The sequence below is a fragment of the Xenopus laevis genome, chromosome 1L (genome assembly GCF_017654675.1).
Source record: "Xenopus laevis strain J_2021 chromosome 1L, Xenopus_laevis_v10.1, whole genome shotgun sequence".
Taxonomy (NCBI): Eukaryota; Metazoa; Chordata; class Amphibia; order Anura; family Pipidae; genus Xenopus; species Xenopus laevis.
The window spans coordinates 101,420,054-101,435,103 of record NC_054371.1 but is presented as its reverse complement, the minus strand read 5'-3'; the positions used below and the strand labels follow the sequence as shown (position 1 = coordinate 101,435,103).

Sequence of the window (15,050 nt, the reverse complement as noted above, 5' to 3'; positions counted from 1 at the left end):
AGGAACTGAAGTAATATCTGAAATACTGGAGTAAACTTTCCAGGTAGTTATGCCAGCTATATTGTTCAAGCTCAGCCTTCTGTATTATTAAAGTGTGAGTCCACTGTCTTCTTTTATATACTCTATGGAAAGTGCATCATTTTTTTCTAGTAATTTTAACCAAAGTATTTTGATTTCTTAATGCACATACCTAATGGTTTACATATGTTGTGATGGTTGATTCTGTTAATGCTTTTAAGAGGGGCTTGAATGATTTCTTAGACAAGCATTATATCATAGGCTATTGTGATATAATAACCTACTATTAGTATAGATATTGGTATATAGATAGTGGTATATAGATAGTTTATGCAAGTGTATGGAGGGTTCAGTGTGAGTGTATGTATGGACGCTGGGTTTCATTTGGAGGGGTTGAACATGATGGTTGTTGGTCTTTTTTCAGCCCAGCTTTACTATGTAAATTTAGATCATAATTTGACAGCCTTATAACCGATCGACATGTATCCAATATATCTTTGTGGGGACCTTTAGAGTACTCATATAGATAACTGTCTTTCTACAATAATTCCCTTAAATCTAATCATGTATAATTTCAAGTGACTGTAGTCATCCTTTAGTCCACTAGATAGCCAATTCCAGTTTTGTTTATGCAGGATAATCTCCATTGCATAAGAGCTTCATATTATGTTCCATTTTCGAGCGGGTATTCAGGGCCGAAAAACATCAGCACATCTTTAAAAAGAGCATTTTAGTGCCGATTATACACATGTATTGCAGACACATTCATTCATCTGTAAAGACATAAAGACTATTTGGGGTTTAAAGTGGCTCATGATATTCTACACTATATATTTTAGGTCATGTTTTCTTATAGAAGTTTGAAACTTTCAAGCCCACCAAAGGGGTAAAGTTGATGGGAGCTGCAATCAAAAAAATATTTTATACTGCTATTTGGATTTGTAATTCCATTTTTATGTAGTGGACTGAATCAAGTGCTGAATATGTGTTTAATTAATTATTTTACCCAAGTCACTTGCAAGTGCAAGTGAAGCAATGGGTTAATTTTCTTTCCTTCTAGATTGCAATATTATTTTGATATACTGTAGATATATATATTTATTGTATTAGACCCATCAATCAAAATCTGACTGGCATCTGCATGAAAAGAAAAATGACGAGAGACAGGTTGCTGAGAGGGAGACCGTGAAGAGTACAATACAGAATTTAATTGAAAGTATTTAGAAAGCTTGATATTTCAATGAAATTAATAAATTACATTGTCATGATAGTTTAGGAAATGTAAAAAGTTCAGTAGGATAGTTTCAAATACAGGTACTGTTTTTTAGTAGGGATGCACAAAATCCACTATTTTGGGGATTTGGCCAAATCCCGAATACTTCATGAAAGATTTGGTTGAATCCTGAACTGAATCCTAATTTGGTTATGCAAATTTTAGCCAGGAAGGGCTAATGAGAACCGCACCGTGGTTAAAAGAATGTTTCACTCCCTTGTTTGTTTGGCAAAAAAAAGTCACACGATTGTAAGTATTATTATTCAGTTCGACCAGGCACTTGAATTCAGGCGAATTGGGAATCCTGCTGAAAAAGACAGAATCCTGGCCAAATCTTGAACCAAATTCTGGATTCAGTGCATCCACATCCATATACAGTGCATTGACAGTAACGATTCACCGAATCCAGTATTCGACCCCAACTGTCCTTTTATAACGATTCAGTTGGAAGAGGCCAGAGTACCGATTATGCAAAGCATTGGTGAGAAACCATATTGTATCACACTACACTAAGTTGAGCCTTGGGTTGTCTACTGGGCCCTACATCATACATTTTTTCAGTAGTCATACAATAATATGCAGAAAATAAACAGGCATTCTCAAAAGTAGATCATATTTATTTATGGCCGTTAATTGTATGTAAATATCATGTATAAACCAGACTGAAAAGCAGCTCAAGAACAAAGTACACAAACTAACAGGCATGTGTAAAATTATAATGTTTGCACAAGACCTAACCATTTGCTAGGGTAAGTTTAAATACAGATATAACTGTTATAGCAATTAATTATTTGAGCATTACAAGTTTGAACTTAGTAATTCATTACAGGTTGGGAAATGCATTTTCCAATAGAAAAAAAAACACAATGCACTGATGAAGCCAAGAAATGCACAGAAGGAGTGTGTCCCTCTTTCCTCCTATCAATAAAATAGTATAGATCTCTGTATATGCTTCAACCTTCAAAAGCTGGAACACACTTTTAGTGTATTCAGTGCCATATTTTATAAGCCCTATTTCTGAATTCTACCTCCCTCCTATCTCATTCTTGGGTCTCTGGCTGCTCCTCAGGACTCTCAACCAACTGAGGTGCAAAGGGTCCCACAAGCCAAGTTAACGGAGTGTTGGTAACTACATAAGAGAATAGCTCATCCACATGGACACGGACCTTTGTAACTTGTTCACGGCTCTGTGTCAGGATCCCTGCCGAGAGGTCCCCAAAGGAGAAAATATTAGAAAAAGAGGAGTGGAGATCTTGGGCATTTTGCCGTAGGTGCTGCATCCGCTCCTCGATGTGAGATGGCAGACCTTGTGCTCCAGCCACCAAACTTAAGCAAGTGGTCTGCAGTTGCGCTGTGAGGCTTTGCATCATGGTGAAAGTTCGGTATTCCAAAAGCTGCAAATAATTGTGCATGTATAAAGAGAAAGCATAGTCCACAGAGCTGTGCAATAAATGGGTGCATGAACTAAACATATATTACATACAGAAAAAAACAAACAAACCAATCCTATACAATAGTTACAGTAGAGAGGTCCCAAAGAAACAAAAATTAACCCTGACCACAAAAAACTAGGTACAGGTATGGGATCTATTGTCTGGAATTTTGGGACCTGGGATTTTCTGGAGAAGGGGTTTTCTGGCATTTGGACAGAACCTAGAATCTATGTTCTGTGGATAAAAGTACAAAAGTGCCACAGAACGTATATACTCTAGATTCTGCAGCACTTCCAGGCGGGGGAGCGGCTTAGAAGCCTTACCCACTCGCTAAGAAGCCCTGAGGCAACAAGCAGAATGAGGAAAAAGTGCCCCCTGGGGCACGATCACCTAGGGGCCCCACAGGAGCAGCAGACTCGTGCCTGCACTTGCTGCGTGTGTCAAACAGATATAGAAAGCCGAAAAAAAAAAAAAAACTATATAGTTTTCCCAGGTAAACTAAAAATCCCTCCCAGTAAATGCCCCTAAACTGGGTGAATGGGTATTTTTTCCCCAGCAGTCTATTGCAGCTCCCTGGGCCATTTGGTCTGGAGTCCAAGACTACAAATTAGGTGGGTGTCTTAAATGGCCAACCCCCATCCCTAAATTTTCCTTCTTTGTCTTATATGTACCATCAAACTTTTATTCAATTTGAAGTTCTACATGTCTGTAGCCGAGGACCACATCAAAGTTAACTCATTTTCTTAGGCCAGGAGTCAGGCCAAAACAGTCCTTTATAAATTTAGAGACAGCGTCATAGTCTTACAGGCTAGTCTACTACAGGTATAGGATACCTTTACAACTTGCAGACCCAAAGATTTGCTACACTGATTAAAATTTGCATATTCCAAACTGTCAGAGGAGCCATTCAGGCTGCCACAACCAGCATTCATCAAGACTAAAGATTGCAACCTTGGCCTTACTTCATAAAACTACAGAACTAGACTAAGCTATACAGGACAAGCACCTCTCCTCCTGGGTCCCTTAAAACATTTAACTTAATTTTTGTGTCTACATTATTGCAATATTGTTACAGTACACAAGAAGCACCATTTGAAAAGAAATACATTACAGGACTACTCTTTAGATTGACTGCTCCCTTGAAGAAAATTCACTCCCAGCTCAAACTGACTGCCAGACTTAATAAAAGCAGATAGATCTATTTTCCGTATGTATGTTAAGGTTTTTTTTTAGCTATCTGCATTGGGCAGATGCCACAATAATTCTGACTATATCAACAGCTATGGCGCAAAACTGGGATCTCTACACTGTTCTCAGATACAAGCAATTAACATTCTCCTTGCCAATTATCATTCTTCATCAAAATTAAGTGCAGCTTGGAGTCACATAGTAGTTGCAGTTGAAAAAACAAAAACATCAAATTCAACCTTTCTGTGAAACAGAAACAGCTGCTAGTGGATCCAGAGGAAGTTGGCTTCATTTGCTTGTTTATATGTGACACAACTGTGGTGTTGTCTGCCCGGATTTTTATTGCTGCTCCCTTGTCAGGTGAGCCATTGCCTTGAGGGCTTTCCAAACAGCCAGGAGCTTGTTGAGATTGGAGGAGAGCACTGCTTCCTGTTGTGACCAAGTATCTTGCCAGGTACCCTGCTCCATAATTTCTCCCCATCCCTGCCTGCCTATGAACCAGGGAACTCCCTTGAACAAATTGGGTTCTGTCCACTATTCAGCAAGTTTTCACATGCTGAGGTAATGTTATGAGGTTGTCCAGAGTGCTCTCTGAATCATCCCAGACTCTCAGGATGGCTCTCTGGAGTGGTCTCATGTGAGGTCTGGCCAACTGAACAGGCTCTATTGAAGATGTCATGCTCCCCAGAGCAGATATAGCTTCCCTGATCAAGACTCTTCTCTAATGAGAGGTTGAACAGGGTTCTATTCAGACTGGCCACCTTCTCAAAGGAAGAAGTGTGAGGCCTTGAACCCCCCCCCCCCCCCCGAGTCCTCAGATAGGCTACCACCACCACCAAGACTTTGGTAAATATTCGGGGAGATGAAGACAGGCTGAAAAGTAGGGTTTCAAACAGACAGTGACATACTCTTGCCCCTTGCTTGATCGCAATTTTGAGAAGATGTTGGTGATCCAGCCAGGTGGGAATACAGAGATAGGCGTCTTGCAGTTCGAGAGTAGCCATAGAATCGCCCAGCTAGAGGATATAAATTGCCGATGTCACCCCCTCCATCATGAGGCAGATTTTGCTCATGAAGAGATGGAGGCCAGTCAGTCAGATTGATCACCATCCAAAACCTGGCCCCAAAAAAAAACTGAAGAGTAAATTCTTGTCTTTAGAACTCTTACTCTGAGCACTTGACTGACGGAAAAAACTTTGAGAAAAAAAAGTCTTAACTTAAGGGAGTAACTTCGTAGTCTCACCTAACTTGAACAGCAAAGCCTCCCAACTCATTACAAAACAAAAAAGTACCTTCCAATGGCAAGATCTGCTGCCAAAGGTCCTGCCTCCCAGCCACAGTAAAAGCTGATGATTTTGTAGACTGATGCTTTCATCCTACGCATCACACAAGTAATAAGCCACAAGCAGTATAATGTCCAAAGAAGAATTTATATATGTTTGCAGGACACCCCCATCTTCTACATCATGGTCCAACTGCGTCAGCCATAACCTAACAGAACCACACAATCGGTAGCAATTCTGGGCCTAAAAGCTGCTGCAGCAGATTCAAACAACCTCTTGAAAGCAGCATTCACTTTAAGATCCATTTTCTTTGCAGATCTGACCACCTCCACCTTAAAAGGATGATCTCAGGGAGAATATGTTTTCTGATCAAAAGTAAACAATGATTTAAGTTTCTTGAGTAAAGAAAGCTTTCGTTCAGGCATTGCCCACTCTTTATGAATAATATTAGAGATCACCTTGTGATAGCATTTAATCAATTCTTTCAAATCTTACCCTTGTAAAGGCTCATCTAGAGCAGAGCAAAACAAGAAACCTTCCAAGCCAATCCAAAAGGCTGCACACAACTGCTAAATTAGGAAGTGGGGATAAATAAAGTTGCCGGCTGGGTGGGCAGAAGGAAAGGTTTGACCCAAATGCATCCACAACCCACACATACGCACCAGCCCAGGGTTTCAGGTAAGTCAATACAATCACTTGGGGGTGCCTAACATTTGGCACCTCCAAGTGCTAACAGACTAAGTCTTAATTTGTCTTTAAAATCTTTACCTCAAACTGTGATCTTTCCTCTCCATCATTCAACCTGGTATTTGGCTGTTTAGTGTTCCACTCCAGCCATAACTGGTGCAGTTTCTCCTGACCACCATGTACACTACGTTTTACTGAATCCATCTGAATAAAGGCAATGAGAAAGAAATAGAAAAGGCTTGTGGATTAAAGGGTTGGTTCAGCTTGAAGTTAACTTTTAGTATGTTATATAGTGGCCAATTATAAGCAACTTTTTGATTGGTCTTCATTATTTATTTTCTATAGTTTAATTACTTCATTATTTACTTACTTGCCTTCTTCTGACTCTTTCCAACTTTCAAATGGGGGTAACGGACCCCATCTAAAAAGCAAATGCTCTGTAAGGCTACATATAGTTTTTGCTACTTTTTATTATGCATCTCTCTATTCAGGCCCTCTCCTATTCAGATCAATGCATGGTTTCTAGGGTAATTTGGACCCTAGCAACCAGATTGCTGAAAATGCAAACTGGAGAGATGCAAAGTGTCTCAGAATATCACTCTCTACATCAACTAAAAAAAGTTAACTCAAAGGTGAACTACTCCTTTAAGTACATTAAAGGCAGAAGTTCAAGAATAGCATGTGGCACATAAAAAGGATGGCAAGAAACTAATGAGCAAAAATGGAACTAAATTCAAGGCCTTTTGGACGACATTTTCAGAGTTCCTACCATGTCAATGGTCTGGTGTAGCTGAGTGAGAAGTTCCTGAGTGTTGTTCCGGGCACTTCTCACCTTGCCCAAGGAGTGTTGATATGCACGGTGGCGCAATCGTGTGGACAGTGACCCTAAGCGAACAAAGTAACTCTGCTGATTCCTCTGGTCCTGCAATGGTGTTACTTCAAATCCCTCCACAGATGATGCAAGTTGAGCTGTGATAAACAGTGAAAAAAGGTAAATCCAAAACTCAGAAAATTAGCCAGTTTATCAGTACACACAGAAGTGGTAACACTGGAAGTTACTTCACATATGATAAATGGGCTTACACTAGACTGATTTGCTGAGAATACTACAGCATAATGGTGGTTCACAGATACTGGTTAATCCAGTCTCTGCAGATTACAATAGTTAATTATGGTACATGGCTGCAGCTGGAGTAGAAAACATTTTATTTAACCATTCTTCCTACGGTTCATATAAATAATGAATTGAAATACTCAGTTTAGCTGCATGCTCTAAAAGCAATTAAACATGTTGCCACCCTTTCAGACTTCTTCTTGCCAAACTTTATTTGAAGTACTCCCTCAGAAATCTACAGTTTGACAAATATGCTTAAAAGGGACATAATAGCATACATTTTCACAATGCATCAAACCATGTAAAATTATGTAAAATAGAAGAGATCTCTTTTAGCTTAATACCTTTTGGATAAAAAAAAAAATGTATTTTCTTGAACTGTGCCCAGCCCATCCCCTCTGCAACTTTCTGTCTCTGGCACTCTCTGCCTAAAGGTAGGAGTACACGGACGTTTTCGGCGCGAGAGAGATAGAAATGTCGGATGAAGTCGCAGCGTTGATCCGACGCGACTGTCAGATGCAGACGCTGCAACAGCCACTGAGGAAGGAGTGGGCGTGTCTGCGATGTCACACTCAGTCCTTCTCTGCGGACATCTGTTTATCCTTACTGCTTGTTTTGCCTTCCCTGCACTGTTAATTTCTCTTCCTCTCTGCCATGTTTATTTCGTTTTCCCCCCCTCCTCCCTTCACTGCTTGTTCCTTTCCCTTGCCCTGCAATAAATGGGAAAAAACGCAAACTTCTGTATATATAAAACATAATCTACTACAAAAAGTATTTTAATTCTTTTCTGGGGCAATGTGTATCAGCAGTGTAAATACCATAGTCATTTTCTACACAGTACTATGTTGTATACAAAAAGCAATCAACATCTTTTAGGTTTTCCTTTTAACTCCTCACATCTGTTATTATATGTTATACAATTCCACAACATCAGCTGCATTTATTCCCTTGCAACTCCCTGCACCTGACCATAAGCTGTTCCACAACAGCTGCATTTCCCCTCACAACTCCCTGCACTTGATCATAAATTGTTCAATAACAGCTGCATGTATTCCCTTGCAACTACCTGTGTCTGACCATAAACAGTTCCGCAACAGCTGCATTTTACCTTGAAACTCCCTGAACCTGATCATAAATTGTTCCAGAACAGCTGCATGTATTCCCTTACAACTACCTGTGCCTGACCATAAACTGTTCAACAGCTGCATTCCAGCACCTGGTCAGAAATTGTCCCAGAACTGCTGCATTTATTCCCTTGCAACTCCCTGCACCTGATCATACATCAATATGCAGGAAAACAATCCTACAGCTGATGTTATGGAATCTCATAACAGTAAATACTAATGTACACTGTTTGTATAACTTTTATAATGTAATAGAGGCAAAGCGTTGCATAGTGGATAACAATGTATTATGGACTATAGATTATGTGCAGCTGGGCAGGTACATTTGTTACTGATGCCTATTTGCTGTGGATAGGGTTGCCACCTTTTAAAATAATCTTCACCGGCAGGTGGAGGGGTGGGGTTAAAAGGGTGGGGCCGTGATGCTAAAGGGGGCTGGCTGGTCGTGATGTCAAAGGGGGTGGGGCCAAACATGCACATTTGGCAAGAAGCCCAGGAAAAAAGGCGAGTTTGGAGCAGGCCACAGGCTTTTTTTAGGTGTATTACAAATTTACCGGCAGCTACATTGCCGGTAAATTTGTAATACCGGCCCCGGCTGGTGTTTTACCGGATAAGTCGGTAAAATAACAGCCGGGTGGCAACACTAGCTGTGGAACACAGGATCATAATGTTGGCGGCAAAAGTTTATGGGTGACATGCCGCCCAGCCGCATTGGGAACACATCGTTCCCCAGCGCAATATAGCATGTACGTACGCTTGCGGGAGGGGGGTGCGTGCGGATCGTGGCGCTAGGACCCAGAGGCCTCGGACGGCGGGCTCTAGGACCGTGGCGACAGGGACACAAATCCGGCCTTGAAATTACTATTACAGTCTGTGTTAACTTTCACATCTATTGTTTTATGTTGAACATTTAAGGTTATTGTGTGCAGGCACACAGGAGAGAGGGTGGGAGGAGTTTGGCTGCAGAGGTCAGCCTGCAGAGGTCAGCCTGTCAGTCAGTGCTTTGACAACTTCCTGTGGGAGATTGAAGAGACACTCCCACTCCTCATTTCAGCCTAGCTTCTGACCTGTAAACATTTCTCTGCAGCTCTGATATAATAGTTTTAGAAGGTAAAATGCATTCAAAAAGTTTTTCTTTCTGCATCAATACATGTTTTGAGGAAGGAAGAGTAAGATATCTGAATATGAAGTTATATAAAATGTCTCCTTTAAGAGCTTGTCTGCAATAAATTGTAGAATCTACAGTCTTAGATATCAAGTACCTGTTAGAGCATTAGACATTTCTGGCCAAATCAATGCAGCACCCAGCCATAGTATCAGCTTGTACTTAAAGGTATGACAATGTACACATGATCATCGTCTATCTAACTTATATTAAAAATACAGTGCAATTAAGGGCACCAATTCAGAATTAAAGTGGACGCAGGTGGTGTGAGCAGGCAATGCCTCTGAGAGTAACAGATGGGATGGCCAGAAAAGTATGGAGGCATACACTAAGGGGCACATATACTTAGCTCGAGTGAAGGAATAGAATAAAAAAAACTTCGAATTTCTAATGTTTTTTTTGGCTACTTCGACTCGAACGAGTCAAACTAAAAATTGTTAGACTATTCAACCATTCGATAATCGAAGTAACCGACTCTTTAAAAAAATACTTCGACCCCCTACTTCGCCACCTAAAACCTACCGAGGTGCAATGTTAGCCTATGGGGAAGGTCCACATAGGCTTACTTAGCTTTTTTTAGTTGAAAATCGTTCGATCGATGGATTAAAATCCTTTGATTCAAAGAATTTAATGGTTCGATCGAACTAATTGCGGTAAATCCTTCGACTTAGATATTTGAAGTCGAAGGATTTACCTTCGGCAGTCGAATATCAAGGGTTAATTAACCCTCGATATTCGACCCTATGTAAATTTGCCCCTAAGTAAAGTGATCTAGAAAGGTTAAAAAGTCAAAGAAGGATTTTGTAAAGTTATGACTGAACACACATTCATTGTATTTATAGCATATTATTTTTTTTAAAAAAATCTATAAATATAACCAAGAACCTAGAAATGGTTGCACAATGCCGCATATTGTGGAAACCAACGCAATTTTATTACTCAACTACATAACGGGCTGGCAGTTTTTTTTCGTTTTGGGAAAAAGTTATGAAACTTGATGTGCTTATTAGAAACACTATAGGGCAGATCTAAAGGGCAAAGTGCCGTTGCTATTGAAAATTCGCCAGAAATCCCATCCACAGGGAGATGGCCAATTTACCCTATCACCAGATGAATTTTCAGCTCTTTTTTATATTTATAGACAGCAACTATTCGAACTCTGGTGAAGAGTCAAAGACTACCCCCAGACAGCCTGTTGAATCAACACCGTACATGTGGTCCCACACTAAATTGCCTCCATCATAGGCAGCAAAACTTTGAAGAATACTTTTAAATAGAAATCATATAGGAGAAAGGAATTTCCAGCTATTCACGTTTCAAATATTTTTGCACCAGAGGTTCACACGGTTGACGGGGTAACTGCTATTCAAAGTAATTTAGCGCAGGTGACGAAATATACCATGAACATTTCATTATCAGCAAGCCATAGTGAAGTAGTTTAGAAATAAGGAGGACCAGTTCAGTTTTTGTTCAGATGGTAGATTCTTTCTTGCATTTTACTTTCAGAATAATACCTAAAACCTTAGTTCCATTACAATGTAATGTAAAGAATTTAATGCATTTAATACATTCTATGATTGCTCTGCTCAGCATGTCCCAAGGTAAGAGACACAATACTCTCCTAACAGATTCAGAAGGCGGTCATTCACAAAACGTCTTCAGCAAGTGACCAACACAAACTGCTTCACTAAAATAAAATTACCATGTTTATGTATGTCAACCTACATCACAGTTCTCAGCGCTTGTTATGCAACATAATTTCTAAAGAATTTGTAATCTTCTTTCACTAAAAGCAGTGCCCCTTTTATCTATAACTTTTATTAATTTGCAGCTTAGGTGCATGACCTTAAATGTCAGAAATATAACCATTAAGTAAAATTGTGGAGAAAGTATTACTAAAGAATCATTACCTAGCTCCTCATCAGTCATTGGGAGGTAATGGTCCACTAGGTCCTCAGACTTTCCTAAAACAGTGTCCACACTGCTTGTAACCAACTGTCCCATGCGTGTTCCCATTACCAAGGATACTGCTGCCCGAGTCATATCAACACTTCCCTGCATAGCCCCATAAGCAAGACCCATTACACCAGACACAGCTCCTGTTACAGTATCTCGAGCTCCAGTCACTGTATTTGTCACTGCATCACATGCACCAGTCACCAGGTCCTTTGTATCAGACACAACCTGCAAAAAATTAAACACATTAACATTTTCAGATTTAGTATTAGTGTTCCCTCAAAGCAGTGATGGGAAATTTAGAATTGAGGTGTCTTGCATGTGGGCATGTAATATTTAGAAGAGAAAGTTGAAGTACCAGGTTGGCTTGCGTATGTCCACTCATAGAGGACTGACTGCAAATTAGTACCAATATATTTAAATCAGCGCCAGACATTCTTTTGCACAAGTCTTCCTTCAGCTAATAGGTTGAAACTTCTTCTATTTGGTCTTTTCCCCAAGGAGGAAAGTGGATGCCGAACATTAGTAAAAAAAAAATAAAGTTCTACTACATTGTTGCTGTTTTTACAGTGATACTACATGTTCCAGGATTTAAAGAAGTGCATTAGTATCATGTAAAGCGAACACATTTAAAAATTCTCAAAATCAACAGAATTGTTTCCTCACTATCTGGATGGCACTTTTTGCCATACTTGTATCTGGGCCGGGGACATAAGACATTTGTTATATTTTATGTCCAGAGATGACAATCTGGTATAAAAAAAAAAACTCTAGCTCGTACTTTACTGTATGCTGTGAAGTTTAAAAACTAAAAACATACATACATAAAAGCAGTCTACTGGGTATAGAGCACACTAGGACTGGTGTTCTTCCGGGATAGTTAATTTACCTTCTCTGTTGGTTGCTGAAGAATGGGGAGTGTGGATTCTAATTTGTCTAGGCCCCTGCAGACCAATTCATTTGAGCTGGCAACTAGAAGAGGGAAACAGGAAGTGAAGCAGAAAGTCATAGACACACAAACGTAAGGGTTGTCCTTATGTCCTTGATGTAAGAAGTTCTGGCTGAAGGCCTAGATTTTACAAGGGCAGAGATTGTGAACTTCCACAAATAACAGCTGTGAAAGGGGAAGACAAGCGATTCTGAATATTTTATGCTTCAGCATTTATATCAACTAACCTGGTGTTATTAAAAACAGCTCTCTGCTTTATTAATTTGCCACATTGACTTTAATACAATCTACAGTTTTTAAATGGAAATTTTTTTTAATAAATATTAACTGCAATAAGTTTTAAGCAAAGTTTTCTTCCAGGAACAGCAAGCTTCAATTTAAATATCGATCAGCTATTTCTATTTTGAGTAAAAATACATTTATACAACTGCTTTATGTGGTGGTACACATGGCATTCTTCAGACTGCCAAGAATAGTTGGTTTTTATACCATTTAAATATATATTCAGTCACACTACATGCTTCTAAAGAAAGCATCCTTACAGTCGGTTTTTACGGTTATCAGCCCTTTATTGGCTCGTTGTCACATGCGCTATTTAGAGCTAACAAAAAGGTGTTTAAATACCCTATCCTCCATACTACAGTACATTCAATTCATCACTCACTCTGTGGCTCCAGCCTAGTTACCAGCGGTTGAGCTCCACTCATTGCAGCCTCCGTTAGAGTCTTTGCACCTTTCTCAGCCACATCACATACGCTGCGGATGTAGGGGTGACTTTCTTTGGTGGAGCTGTACACCGCACCAACAACACTGCATGCTGAACTAACCAGAGGAAGATTTGTCACCCGGCTCACTGCATTCTGTTGAAATGAAATACATGTAAATATTCTAGGGATTGGACCAGAGACAAGAAAGCATGTGAAGGATGAGAGGAAATGACCTATAACTGCACCAGAGATCAAAGATACTATCAGGAATCCCACCCGCACTGTGTAACTAGTCAGCCACATTTGCACACATTATAAAGCAGTCTTCTATTTGTTAGCCAGCCTACTCCAACTTCCAACAGTCCTTCTTCCATTAACTATCTGAATCTGCCACCTTCATATGGTGCACATCAGAATAAATTATATTACATTGCATTTTAGCACAGCTGTAGCCAGAAAAAAAAAAAATATTAGAAACATCCCACCTGCATCCCTTAGGCTTCTGTTCAACTACAACACTCCTCAATTGGCAAGATATGCCTTTGAAAATAACACATTATAGAGTAGTAATTTTTCTTCCTTCAATTCTGACACCTGATATAAATGCATTTTAAAAACATTTGACCAGAATCAGTCACTTAAGAGACTATACAAACTGCAACTAATATAAAAGCCTAAAACACCATGATATGGGTTATATGCAGGGGCGTAACTATAGAGGAAGCAGACCCTGCGGTTGCAGGGGGGCCCAGGAGTGTAGGGGGCCCAGTGAGACCCTAATTAATTAGCAATTTTAATATATCTTGGTAAAATAGGCCAACTTATAAATATTTTGGGGCCCTAAATTGAATTTGCTATGGGGCCCAGTAACAACTAGTTACGCCACTGGTTATATGAGAGAATTTACATAAAAGGATGACTGGGCACTATTCTAAGCATATTCGATAAACAATAAGTGTTTATACAGAGAGACTTATTGGGACAAGTACCTTATAAGCAGGACTGACAGACAGGAACAAAGCTGCCAATGAATGGGTCACAAAAACGTTAAGGGGTATGATATATACACACACAGTAAAATCTACCTTCTCATAACAGAATAAATAGCAGTCAGACTGGGTTCCCTTGGTGCAGCAACCACAGGTAGCCATACTTTCAACTAACTGTACAATAATAATACCAACAAACTCACATTCAGTCTCTCACAGACAGAATCACCCAGAAAAACAGATTTAGCAGTTTCAGGCTGCAGCAGCTGCCAGAGAGACCTGCAGTGTTGTCAGGAAAGATATGCAGAACCAGCACAAGCCAAGATCTTAAACAAGATTATAGGAACCTGGTACACTGTCCTGTTTCAGAGGAAAACTCCAGTGGGGCACATATGTCTGTTAGACGGGCTCGCCAGGCAAATTGGGCAACTGACAGTTCGTACAAGGCACATCTCGAGGTGTATTCGGACACTAGGTAGAGCACTATACATACGGATTCCCCAATACTGCCTATTATAATGTGCACTTCAAATTCCAACACACAAATAGGAGTTCCCTCCGTAGATGCTCACCTGTTGCTCGGGTACCTCATCAGCAATTGGCGCAGCTCCGTTCTCGGACATTGTGACACACAGCTTTACCTGAGGCAAAGAGCAGAATCACCATGATATGAGCAAAACAGCAAAAATAACCCATCCCCCACCAATTCCATCGATGCCCACCCTAATGCAGAACAGCTCTTACATAACCCGAATGGCTTTTGGACAAAAAAAACCCCCACCACACTGAGAAATAACTAGAGTATGTGGCCTCCTAATGCCTGCACTCCACTTACACTCGTCTTCTCTCTCTCTGTAAATTCAGCCCCTCCTTTCTTCCCCCTACTTAAAGGCATGATGTGTCAGAGGGGGCGGAGTTACACTTGGTGAGTGCCAGGGGCAGCACAGCGAAGAAGCAGCTTCTATATAGCTAATGTGCACCGACATCTACCCTGGCCATCCACAGTAAGGAGCAAGGGGGCATTGCACGAACAAGAGCAACTGCCCCACGTCCCCATAATGGTTCTTAAGATCCCAGTGTTTGTGCTGATTCTGTCTTGTTCCTGAAGACACTGCAGGTCTCTCTGGCAGCAGCAGCTTGAAACTTGCTATATTGTATCTTCCC

General features: G+C 40.3%; 1 protein-coding gene across 1 annotated transcript; it reads right to left on the bottom strand.

Moving 5' to 3' along the window:
* Nucleotides 1–1,890: 1,890 nt before the first annotated feature.
* On the bottom strand, nucleotides 1,891–14,527 carry plin3.L (perilipin 3 L homeolog; the record flags this gene model as incomplete). The annotated part of the gene is given in 7 exon segments (NM_001086191.1): nucleotides 1,891–2,685; nucleotides 5,964–6,086; nucleotides 6,652–6,851; nucleotides 11,196–11,469; nucleotides 12,131–12,213; nucleotides 12,855–13,050; nucleotides 14,459–14,527. Coding segments are annotated over 7 exon segments (1,281 nt in total). The 3' UTR covers nucleotides 1,891–2,331.
* Between the last annotated feature and the right edge of the window lie 523 nt (nucleotides 14,528–15,050).